The 13,377-nt window shown below is 38.1% G+C and overlaps 1 protein-coding gene across 6 annotated transcripts in view; it reads right to left on the reverse strand.

Moving 5' to 3' along the window:
• Positions 1 to 4,906: 4,906 nt before the first annotated feature.
• PTPRB (protein tyrosine phosphatase receptor type B) overlaps positions 4,907 to 13,377 on the reverse strand; it is a 134,048-nt gene continuing 125,577 nt past the window's right edge. For 4 of the 6 annotated variants that reach the window (XM_006058409.4, XM_006058410.4, XM_025283973.3 and 1 more), the window contains 2 exons: positions 8,499 to 8,619; positions 4,907 to 6,339 (listed from right to left, as the gene is read on the reverse strand). In XM_006058409.4, the coding sequence (XP_006058471.4) occupies positions 6,317 to 6,339; positions 8,499 to 8,619 (144 nt within the window). In that variant the 3' untranslated portion in view covers positions 4,907 to 6,316. Of the gene's footprint in view, positions 6,340 to 8,498; positions 8,620 to 11,985; positions 12,151 to 12,932; positions 13,257 to 13,377 lie in introns of those variants that run through there. The other 2 variants (XM_044941624.2, XM_044941625.2) reach the window with 2 other exon arrangements.

Below are 13,377 nucleotides of genomic sequence, written 5' to 3' on the forward strand. Positions count from 1 at the left end.
TGGCAATTACATGCCCCAGATCTGAGAATCATTCTTCATTTTTTCTATATTTACATGTAGGCAGGTCCACCCCCACAAGTGATAGGAAGATAGGATTTGGTTCTAGCATTGTCCTATTTTGCTCTATCATCTTAAACTTGGTCTTGGTTTCCATCATTGTCCATCCTAAAGTGGCCCTTTCAGTTCTAACACTTCATGATGGTGGAGGATACTCCAGCAGAATTACTAAGTGATAATTTCATATGGTCATATTCCCTTTTCCTTTACGAGTAAATTCCATCAAACAAACAGCTACTTTGGGAAAAACAAGGTCAAGTCTCAGAGGTCAAATTATTTTTGCTAACTCAATTTGAATCCAGAAATTGTTTTAAAACAAAGGATGGATTTGATTTAATGGTTTTACATGTAAATCTGTTATGGTACTTTTTTTTTAAAAAATGAAGATTTCTGTAAGTAAGTTGTAGAAAAATGAAACACTGGAGTTGTGAAGGACAGTGAGTTTTTTCAACTGAAATATGAAAAAGTAAAAAAAAAAAGGCAAAATAATGATTCTGGAAATAGACACAGCAGCTCTTAACCAAATGTCACACCACCCGCTTATGTGTGAAGTGCCTCTGAAGGGCTCAGGGGATCCAGCTGGGGCAGCGCCTCTGAGAATACACAGACACTGTTGGTGATAGATGACATTTTGGTTACCAACGAATTAGAGAACTGAAACCAAGAATTTAGCTGGAGACAGTCAACCAGAGAGTCTATTATATGTTTGCGATACCCTAGGTAACCAACTAGGCTTTCACAGGAGCAAAGGTTAAAACAACCAAGTTCTTCATGATAACGGCTTGCAAGATTTTTCTCATTTAGAAGCAGTCACTTCTGACCTTTCTCCTGAGCAGTCAGATGACAGAAATTGATAAATGAGATACAGGCAAATAGAAGACAGAACACTTTCCTTCAACAAATAGCAGTTTTATTCACTGGTGGGAAGGTGTTTATGACACTATATAGATTGTTTTTGACCACAGTTACAGTATGAAAATATATTAAGCAAATACATAAATTAAATACAAAGACTATGGAAGTGCTTTCTTTAAACAGAGTTGGTTAGAAAACACAACAGTGTGGAGAGGTATTATCATAAGAAAAAAACAGAACCATTGACTGCTATTTTAAATGACCAGATTTGCAGAGAAAGAATACATAATATAAAAAACATAAAAAGTACTCTATTAACGAACATAACACATTCAGTTGCTAGATGTATTTGCCTTATTTATTTAAGCTTCACACAAATCAAGGAACAGCCAGATGAGGCTCCATGAACACTAGCATTATTAGATACTGACTACCTAAATACCCAAAGTATTGGGCCAGGAGCAATTTCCACTCAAAAGGTATATGTTGAATGTCTATGAGTTGTGTACTAATTTCTATTAGGTGGGAGTATAAAAGAGATCAAAGACTTGGTTCTTATCCTTGCAGAATTGATAAGCTGGATGGGTCCTACCTGGGAAACTAGAGAGTGAGGACTCTTCAGGCCAGAACTTTGGTGCACCTGGTTGTCAGGGTGTTTGAAATTGGGAGATTTCATGAAGGCCACTGGAGGCTCTCACTTCAGCTTGCAGGGGAAAGCCACCCAACTCTATGACACTCCGAAAGCCACAACTGCGTATACTCCTTTCTGTGGGAAGGCTTACTTGCTCACTCACAAGCTGTTATGAAAACACAACATCTCCAACATAACAGAAAGCTTACTCTTAGGATGAAGATAGTTTTTCTTAAAAGAAATTACTTACTGCATAAAACAGCCATAACTAACCTTTCTTGTGAATATTCTAGAAGAAACATACTATTTTGTCTGACATTATTCACCATTTCAACAGCTTATTTTGATATCTTACATAATAAGATCATGTACATGGGCATATAGGTTACAAAAATCATTTTTGGTAGGTCTGTTAATAGAGCTTTTTATTTCCATTACATAAGCCTTTATTTTAGGAGCATTCACCAACCATTTTCTTATGTCATGAATGCATCTATATAGACAATCTTTAAACAAAAATAAAATGCCTTATTTTTGTGTCATATATTTATTCCTAGGGAGCCTCCCTACAAGTCAAGAGTAGTCTTTTAGTCAAAAATATTTCCATTGCTAGAAACATTTTTAGAACAGAACAGATTTTTGCTATTATCATGGCTGCATTAAATGTTACCCTGCATTTTAAGTAAAATGGCCAAACATTTCAAAGGCACCATCCACTAAAAGAATCTAAGGTAGTGTGTTCAGAATTCCAAACTCAGTTTCGTCAAACACCTGGTAAATTCACAAAATGATGTAGCTTAATCAGCTACATCATCTGGCCAACATAGTCAAAGTGAACCCTTCAAAGGATAATGCATCTTAAGCATATGACATCCCCAAGAAACAGTCTGGACACAGAAGGAATGCTGTTTCTTCTTTCTGATGATGTCTACTTAGATCCCCTCTTTTCAAATATTTTTCCTTCTTTGTATTATTTCACTCATTTTCTGCAGTCATGGTTTATAGATTTTCCCTTGAGTGAAATAATCTTTGAATACTTGATATGATTTGGAATCTCAGATTAAAAATACTCTGAACCTTAACAGAACATTTGGGCTGATAATAGCCTTTTCCACTCTGTCTCTTCTGGAATGAGGTACCTTTGAAGCCTTGCTCATAGCCACTTCCAGGAGGATCAGCCATTCCTTTTTGCCACTCAGTTGTGAGTCATCAATTACTTCATTTCCCCAATGAAATGGAACGTGGAAAGTCCTTGAACTGTTACATCAAACAAGCAGCTTATTATCTATTTTTTTCCCCATCAGGTCAGATTTTGTCTGGCTCATGTGTGTGAACTAATACTCTAGAGCACCCCAGAGTTGGTGCTTAGATTCTGCTACTTGCTGTTATTCAGATCTGGCAGATTTGACTTTAGGATTCCAACCATAGAGACCCAGAAGCCTAAGTGAATGAGAATTTACTGCATAGTCGACAATTTTCTTCCAAGAGAAAGGAGAGTGTTTAAATACAAGAACCTGGATCCTAAGACACTAGAAGAATCAGAGTGTGAAGTATAAGATGTGAAGCCTATTTTTGTATTGCTGGACATCTGCTTAGTGGTTTCATATTATTTTCAAATGTCATTTTGGGCTTTCTTCCAAGAGATAATAAAATTAATTAAAGACCCTACCAAATAAAACTGTCCCCAATATATTGTGTGTTGTGGCCATTTTAGTGTTCAAAAGTGAAATCATTATCATCTCTTCTAAAATGTGGAGCCAGAAAAGACTATTGACATACCAATGGGTATGAGGAGATAAGATGAACGGAAAATAAAATCACCTTCTACTGGGAAAGCAAACATATTCAAAAGGGAGAAGGGGAAGTGTAGTGAAAAAGAGGGGTTTGGGAGTGTTAAGTGCTGCTGAATTTCTTAGGACAAGTGCAGACCCAGACAGGGAGAGGAGCCTTAGAAAAATCTGACTCAAGAGCTGAAAAACTGGCTGCTATCCAGAGAAGACAGAATAGTACGAAATTGATTTAATGAGTAGAGATTAAAGGAGTTAATTATAAAGGACTTGGATAAATAATTATTAAGATGCAAGACAGGAACCTTCCAAGATTTGATAGCTCAAAAGCACTTTGAAGGCTTGATGATTAAAGTGTACTGCACAGGTGCACAGCCAGGATGCCCAGCGCGACAGGAAGTGGAGTGTTTACCAAGTCATAACACATGACAGGATTAAATTAATTGAGCTGAATGTCAAGGAAACCTGTTTTTCCTCCTCCTAAATTTAATAAATAGATCAACTAGATTATGTATTTAGTCTTTGATGGTGGTAGGAGGGAAGACAGTGAAATATTTGTTGCTAAGGAGATTTAAAATTAGACAGGTGGAGGGTAGAAATAAATTTGTCCTGCATTAGACTAAAAGAACATACAGTTTTCCCTTGTCATGTCCATTTCCATAACTCTGATTCCACCCCAGATATGCCAGGGTATGTACTGTGACAGTCGTGTAGGTTTGTTATGGCTTTAATTCTTGATCTGTGCAATGAATTGCTTTCTTTCTCTTTTTGGTCCAGAGATTTGCTAGAGAAGCAGAATCAGCGCTTGCCAGTTTGTGGCCCAAGGAAGGCTGCCACTGCCCTGCTTCTGGGTAATGTCACTGCCTTGCTGAGGCCCTCTTTCAGGTTTAATTGAAAATAGTAACAACAATCCCACCGTTATCACTGTGATGTATTCTCTTTATTGAATAGAAATGTGTAGTTTCTAGGACAGTGCCTAGCAAGTTGCAGGCACTTAAACTTTTCTAAATGAGTGAGAACCTAAAAATGAATTTCTTTCCATGTAGTTGGATGTGCTTTGTACCCAGTGATGTTGGCTTAAAATTCTGGTTTTTAAAAATTTATTGCTTTTTCTTATTAATACAGGGAAAGTTATTCCTAATAGACATATCATCTCATATATCTTTGATCTTTATTTTTTCCCCAGTGGTACCTCTGCCACACTTACATGTATGTTGTTCCTTTTCATTTCCAGAAGAGCCATCTGGTTTCCTGAAACAGGATCAGACCCTAACACTGTCATTTCACAAGGCATTGAGCATGATAACACTGTGAAGATTTGGAATCCTCTTCCCATTCATTCTTATAAAGGTTTTTCCTGTTTCCATAAACTTCAAGAAGCCCTGCAAATTTTTCCAGTTTGGGTGTAGCCTTAATTTACTACAATTATATTAGGTATATTTAATGCTTTTTCCACTTACTATGGCAATTACACCCATTATAGTACTTATGGGGCTCTACAGTTTGTAGCAAAAAATATACATTTTGAAAAGAAATGTACTCTTTCTGCAAATGAAGCTATGAGACCAACAACCTGGATCTCTAAAACTTAAATTTATTACAGAGAAATTTGTAGTGAGAAAAAGGCAAACATTCCCGACTCATCTCTCAGGTAGCCGTGATGATACCATACAGGTGTGTTTCAAATTTTCTCCAGGAAGATCCTTGGAACTGGACCTTGGAGAGAGCAATGTTCACTTTTTGACTCACTGAAATTTGTGATAGTCAAAATTGGTCAACTTGGCAGAGTAGGAGTGCCTTTTATATCAAATACAAATAAATGAAGGTGACTACTTGATATTTTGACCTCAATGATTTACTAAAAAAAAGTGTCTGGGAAATTTTATACTAGGTACCACTGAATTTTTGTTTCAGTATTTTTTTAAATTAGTGATATATGATGTTTGTAGATATTTCTCTAGAGGTATTAACATTAGGCCCTTTGATCAGTAGCATAATACGTCACCACAATCTTCTTTTAATGGGAAATCCAAGTATGACCAGTGCAATTTTGACTTTTCCAGGAGTGCAGCCTCCTAGCAATGAGACAAAGATGAGTGTGTGTCCACTGGCCAAAACACACATCCCACTGTGGGATGCATGGTCACACAGAGCACACCGCGGATGCCGTGGAGCAGTCTCCCATGGTTGCAGATGGCGCTTTGCATGTTGACTGTGTTTCCCGTCAGGGGAGCAGGTGGCACGCTTCTGGATAAGAGGAATTCATCACTTCTGTTCTGGTTGTTCTCTCTCAGAACCCTCAGCCTGGCAGCCTGGACTTGCCTTGCAAGTTACGTGGCCTCTAAGCTGACCACACTGGCTTGGAGCTCTGGCAGGACAAAGGGGAGACACTAACCGCGTGAGGCACAAACACCTACTTCAGCTTTGGTGCTGCTTAATCTCATCTCTTCAACCCTTTCTTTTGATTGTTATATTATTACATTGTTACACACATTAATTGCTTTTGGATCATCTTTGGGTCCCAGCAATGCCCTCAAACCAGCTGTACTCTCTGCTCTCTCCAGCCCTGCCCTGTATCCTGCCCAGTAGGTATCAAAACTGGTAAAAAACCATGGGCTAGGGGATCACCCCTGCAACCACCTCCATCCACTTTTTACCACTTGTCCTGTTATACAGGTTGAATTAGTTTAGGTAGAACAAGCCATGAACACTTTGGTGTGGAAAAATAGTATTATATAAAGCTTAATATTAAACATTATGAAAAATACATATTTACAGAAGAAACTACAAATTACAACTATGTACAATAATATCTGTTACCTTTAAATTACATAAAATCTTTAAAATTCTCCAGATTAATAAATTATACATAATATCAACAGAAATAGCTGGCACCTCCATAGGGCATGAAGCAAGTTTTGTTTTTTTTTTTTAAATAAAATCACACAGTGAATAGTTTTGATCCAGGAGATCTTCGGGTGCATTCTCAATGCCTTGAATAGCCCGAATCTGAAAGGAAAGACACTGGAATTAGAGGCCGTAGCAGGGTATGTCATAGTTGTTTGTTCTATTTATGAAAATGACGAATGGCAAAGACTAGCAGAAATGACGGAAACTCAATATGGTTTACGATGAGACCATCCCTGTGGGGACCAGGTCACTGCATTCAGGATTGTAGATTACTAGAACTGGAAAAGACTAGTGATTCCAGTCAAACCCTCTGGTTTTCCAGATGAGCCCACAGGCCCAGAGTGGTACAGAAATTCACTCAGGGTTACACAGCTTGTGAATGCTAGCTAGTTCCAGAGCTAGGACCTGAATCCTAACTTTCAGATGCCTGAAGCTAACCATACCATAATTAGCTTCCTTTAAGCACACCCAAGATCACACTAAAAAAAGACCCTTAAACAAGCCAAAATAAGACAAGGAAACTCCAAGATCCCCCAGCGCTTCCTCCATCCTGGGCTTCTTAAAGAATCTCACATGCAAAACCTATTAATTTACTCTCCTGATAACTTAGGGGGTAATTATTTACAAAACAAAAGGATTATCTGATTTACAAAGAATTCCTTTAAATAGCAGCCCTCTCATGTATGTGTGTTTTACAGATTATTAACTATTTAATATATTGGCTAGGTGGGTGGGTACAGAGGGTACAGAGAACTAAATAAAACTGAAGAGCATTTTGAAATGGAGATAAAAGAGCTCTGAAATAATGTTTATCCAAAAGAAAAAAAAAAGATCTATGGGTAGACATTGGTCCATGTGGCAAGAAATTGAAACTTACGCTAACAACCACATGAATGAACAATCTTGAACACTCCAGCACCAGTCAAGCCTTCAGATGAGTGTAGCCCTGGCCAATGTCTTGACTCATGACAGACCCAGGACCAGACCACTCAGCTAAGCCCCTTCCAAATTCCTGATCTACAGAAACCATGACATAATAAATGTAGAGGTCAGCTGATAAGTTTTGAGGTAATTTGTTAGCTGGAAATAAATTACAATGTAACTTCAAATTTGCAATTAGCCAGTGTGATAAAATAGATTTTAATGATGGTCCTGAGTAGGAAAAAGCAGACCCTTCACATGTTAATTAATTATTGTCTGATCAAAGCAGTGCCTTACAAAGTTTATACATTTTCTTCTACTGAATTTTTCTTTTAAAAATTACATGTTACGTGCTTGTTCTATAAAATTCAGAAAAAGCATAAAATGGAAGAAAAATGATATGTTATTTTACTGCTCAGAGAAATTTTATTTACTACTGTGATATATTTCTTTATTTCTCTATGGCTTCCCGGGTGGCTCAGTGGTAAACAATCTGTCTACCAATGCAGGAGACACAGGAGACATGGGTTCGATCCCTGCATCGGGAAATCTCCTCAAGGAAAAAATGGCAACTCACTCCAGTATTCCTGCCTGAAAAATCCCACGGACAGAGGAGCCTGGTGGGCTGCAGTCCAAAAGGTCACAAAGAGTCGGACACGACCAAGTGACTGAGCATGCATATTTCTCTCCAGTCTTTTTTTTTTTCCCCTCTTTGTGCTGTTTTTGTTTGTTTAACATTCTGCATTTCTTACTTATTTATGAGAAAATCTATACTATTATAATATCCTTAAAAATATCATTCTTAATGACTGCATTGTGTTCTACTCAGTGAATGCACCACGGTATGCTTAGTCCTCCACTGTTGAACATTTATGTTTTTTTCACTCAGACCTTTAACTAGGAAAAGGTTCACACATAAAGCTTTTTCAGTACTTAGGGTGGTAGTAGAAATACTGGGTGACAAGAACATAATAAGGACATTCATACATATGGCCAAGTTCTTCTCCAATGGGATTTTACAATTTGAACTCCCACTTGCTATTTCAAAGCATCCTCTTTGGTAGTAAGCCTTATTCCTTAGAAATATTAAGCCGAGTCCTGAACAGAGGGCACCCCAAGCCTAGGAGGAGAGACCACGTGAAAACTGTGCTCCACCGTGGGGGTTCCCTCCCCACTCAGCCTCTCTTCCTTGTTGCCACTTTTTGAGGGCCTTTCCCTCAAACCTTTGGGGAGAAGAAATGATCAGTGCATGTTGGGAAAGCTTGAGGTTTTTAATGGCTTCCAGATAGACTGTATTTTGCTAAATAAACTTATATAGTAGAGCAGTAAGCTCCTACCTCTGTGATACTCTGGATTCACATTTTCGTAGATTGGAAACAAAGGGTTTTCTTGTTCACTCCGTAGCTTCCTTGCTCTGAGAACATCTCTTACACACTGATGTAGGTACACATACTGACACTATGAAAAAGCAGAAGACATGTCAGAGGAAGGCAAATTCTCAAGCATAAGAAAGTTGAGGGAAACTACTATATATAAAATAGATAACTAATAAGGACCTACTGTATTAAGCATAGGGAACTCTTCCCAATACTCTGTAATGGCCTATATGAGAAGGAATCTAAAAAACAGTGGATATGTGTATATGTATAACTGATTTGCTTTGCTGTACACCTGAAATTAATACAACAGTTGTAAATCAACTGTACTCCAATAAAATTGGTTTTAAAAAAATTTTTTTTAAAGACAAGATACTTATAAAAAAGAAAGACAAGGGACTCTCTCCAAACCTCAACAGTAATGGGATTCTATAATGGTTAGCAAATTTCATGATAACCCTTCACTAACCTCAGATATGCAGATGACACCACCCTTATGGCAGAAAGTGAAGAGGAACTCAAAAGCCTCTTGATGAAAGTGAAAGAGGAGAGTGAAAAAGTTGGCTTAAAGCTCAACATTCAGAAAACGAAGATCATGGCATCTGGTCCCATCACTTCATGGCAAATAGATGGGGAAACAGTAGAAACAGAGACAGACTTTATTTTTTGGGGCTCCAAAATCACTTCAGATGGTGATTGCAGCCATGAAATTAAAAGACGCTTACTCCTTGGAAGGAAAGTTATGACCAACCTAGATAGCATATTCAAAAGCAGAGACATTACTTTGCCAACAAAGGTCCGTCTAGTCAAGGCTATGGTTTTTCCAGTGGTCATGTATGGATGTGAGAGTTGGACTGTGAAGAAGGCTGAGTGCCGAAGAATTGATGCTTTTGAACTGTGGTGTTGGAGAAGACTCTTGAGAGTCCCTTAGACTGCAAGGAGATCCAACCAGTCCATTCTAAAGGAGATCAGCCCTGGGCGTTCATTGGAAAGACTGATGCTAAAGCTGAAACTCCAATACTTTGGCCACCTGATGCGAAGAGTTGACTCATTGGAAAAGACTCTGATGCTGGGATGGATTGGGGGCAGGAGGAGAAAGGGACGACAGAGGATGAGATGGCTGGACAGCATCACCGACTCGATGGACATGAGTTTGAATGAACTCCGGGAGTTGGTGATGGACAGGGAGGCCTGGTGTGCTGCAATTCATGGGGTTGCAAAGAGTTGGACACAACTGAGTGACTGAACTGAACTGAATGGCTTCTAGTATGTAGAAGAGTGACTACTTTCTATTACCACAGAGAAGAGGATGAAAAAGGGCAGAAAGGCAGTGTTTATTCATCTTTTTTAGATACATGCATATTTAGAATATATCCTATGAGGGCCAACAACTATGTCTGACCATAGTAGGTCTTCCACAAATAGTTATTAAATATACAAAATGAATGCCAAACACTGTGCTATGCATTTTATATGAATTATCTCATTTAATTATTTTGACAACCTCATGTAGTAGATACAATGATCCATATGAATAGAAACTAAGAGAAGATAAGTAACTTCTCCAAGGTCACACAGCTAAGAAATGAGATCCTAGGATTTAACCCGGGTATGTGAGCCCAAACTTCGTGCTTTTTTCATTACATCAATTTTCTTAGATGAAACCTAAAACCATTGCATTATTGAATGTGAAAATAATGTCACTGCATACCGTGTTGTTTCATTCTTTTTGGTGGGGGTGGTGTGGTGAGAAAAAAGAGGTTGTACAATAGATGTGCATATCTTGGGTCTCAGTATCTGAGTCTGACTCATTAAAGAATCTTGAAGATGTTGGTTTGCTGCAGAAAACCATAGAGGCTTTGTGGTTGTTCAGTCGCTAAGTCATGTCCAACTCTTTGTGACCTTCTGAACTGCAGCATGCCAGGCTTCCCTGTCCTTCACTATCTCCTGGAGTTTGCTCAAACTCATGTCCATTGAGTCAGTGATGCCATCCAACTATCTCATCTTCTGCTTCCCCCTTCTCTTCCTGCCCTAAGTCTTTTCCAGCTTCAGGATCTTTTCTAGTGAGTCAGGTCTTAGCATCAGGTGACCAAAGTTTTGGAGCTTCAGGTTCAGCATAAGTCCTTCCAATGAGTATTCAGGGTTGATTTCCTTTAGGATTGACTGGTTTGATCTTCTTGCTGTCCAAGGGACTCTCAAAAGTCTTCTCCAGCACCACAATTTGAAAACATCATTTCTTCAGTGCTCAGCCTTCTTTATGGTCCAACTCTCACATCCATACATGACTACTGGAAAAACCATAGCTTTGACTATATGGACTTTTGTCAGCAAAGTAATGTCTCTGTTTCTTAATACACTGTCTAGGTTTGTCATAGCTTTTCTTCCAAGGAACAAGTGTCTTAATTTTATGGTTGCAGTACCATTCACAGTGATTTTGGAGCCCAAGAAAAAGAAATCTGTCACTGCTTCCACTTTTTCCCTATCTATTTGCCATGAAGTGAGGGGACCGGATGCCATGATCTTTGTTTTTTGAATGTTGAATTTTAAGCCAGCTTTTCACTTCCCTCTTTCAACTTCATTAAGAAGGCTTACACAGTGAGAGTAGCCCCACCTGTTACCTATCTGGGAATTACTTTTTTTTTTGCTGTCCCTTTGGAGAAGTTGTGTTCTCCTTTGTGCAGTTTTTTTTAAAAAAATTTTAGATGTTGGAAATGCTTAAATTCTTTACAAATAGAGTGACATTTTGAAATATTTTTATTCACAGTCTGCTGATAATTGTTCTGTTTAAAGAGATAAGAATTCTTATAGTTCAAATTTCTAATCTGCTTTGACATGTTTCCTTGGGTCAGAATTTGAGCAAGAAGTTAACCAAATGTAATGTTTAAAGTGAGTTATAAAGAACAAGACAAAATTAGATTTCAGCCAAATTTTAAGCCAGGAAATTTGGTCATATATCAGATTATTTTCATAAAAAGAGTCATGGAGCAATTCAGAACATTGTCATTTCAACCTGTATGTAAGCAAGTAAAACGTACTGGGTTGGCCAAAATGTTTGTTTGGGTTTTCCATAAAATGTTATGAAAAAACCCAAACAAACTTTTTTGCCAACCCAATGATTATGTTTGTGTGAGAAAGTGACAGATTTTGTGTTGCTCTGAAGCCTAATCAGACTCTTCTAGGTTGGAAAAGCAATTGGTCTCCTCTGGATGTCTGTTTGTGCCATTTACCAGGGCACAATGATATGGGTTGGTTGTTAGTGCCCTAAATCACCATTTGGGTACAGGAGCATGGTGCATCTTGTCTGTGGATTAGAAACTACCTTTGAAACAGAAACAAATATGGAAGAGTCAGTGTTTTGGTGACCAAAAGGACACCACAGAGACCTTCACTGACCATAGAAGCTCAGCCAGAGGCAGTAAACGTGTGCACTGTCTCCTTTCCTTACTACCAACCAAGCTGTGTGATCAGGGAATGAATGTGTAATGTTAGCGCTTGGCCTTGGGCTCTCCTCATGACACAGTATTCCTCAGACGAGGACTCTGGGCTTTTGGTCTGCCACCAGCTGGGATAGGGATCTATCACCACCACTAGACAGGGATCTCAGTTTCTGCATCTGTAAAACAAGGAGGCAAGGGTCTCTTCTATGGCTAACTTCTTTTGACCATTAAAGATTTGTATTAGATTTTGTGCTGCTGTCAATTAGATGGATATCGAAAAACATTCCTGGACTCTATGTTTAAGGTGATCCATGTGGTCAGTTTTAGAGTATTTTCAAGGTTTGAGACACAAAGGGAGACTATAAATCTGTCTTCATCAATGATCTTTAAAAGTGGACAGGTATTCATTTTTATGTGTTGGCACTAGGCATTATCCCTGGGTGCATGGTCATCTACTCAAGGGAACTCATCATGTAGGTCTGGTACAATCATTAGATTAGAACGTTTCAGAGACACAAACCAATCAGAAGTGACATCTGTGTTAATATTAATAACTATTCTCTGTAATTCTGCTCGCAAACTTAACTTACTTGTTATGAGTATCTTATGATCTTGAAAACTTGAGAAGGGTACTCTCCTGAAAATGATTGTTTGTACAGGCAGTCATTTTCCTCATCTTGAAAACTACCAGATTAGAGACTAACACTTCCCTCATTCCTCCCATCCAAAGCATAAATCACATTTTCAATTTTAATGGGATATTAAATGAGTTTGGGACCTTGGAGTTTGGCTGTGAATGAGTTCTCGTATGCTATGCCTTATTAATAAGTTTTTCAACAATGATCTACTCTGGGCTTTGAAACCAGTTAATATTCATTAATTTGCTTTGTCTTAAATATAAATTCTTCTTTTCCCAAAAGAATACCCCTTTGAAAATGATAACTCCTAAAACCTTTCAGATTGTTAATGTGCTCCCCACTTTATTCTTAATGAAAAGTAGACAAAGTCTAATGTATGAACTTCACATCATAAAAGCTCATTTTTCCCCCCTGTCCAGCAAGCTGGTGAAGCCTTACTTCCATTCAATTTCACCAATATCTGTAGTATGAGATAATATTTATAGGATTGTACTTAGAGCCTTTCATGGTCTCTGAGTGTACAGTTTAGCAGAAGGGCAGGTATGTGAACAAGTAAGGTGATAAACACAGGACAGAATTGTTTATAAAGCTTCATACATGAGAAGAAGCCATCAGGTTCACTTTTGGAGGAGGAAAATATAGATCTAGAAAGAAAAGGTGACATTTGTTAAGAATTTGAGCAAAGAAATAGGACATTCCAAATGATATAAATAACACAAAAGTGTACATATATTCTGGAAACTGTGAGCAGTCTAGTGTAGTTAA

Source organism: Bubalus bubalis, chromosome 4 (assembly GCF_019923935.1).
Source record: "Bubalus bubalis isolate 160015118507 breed Murrah chromosome 4, NDDB_SH_1, whole genome shotgun sequence".
NCBI classification, from domain to species: Eukaryota; Metazoa; Chordata; class Mammalia; order Artiodactyla; family Bovidae; genus Bubalus; species Bubalus bubalis.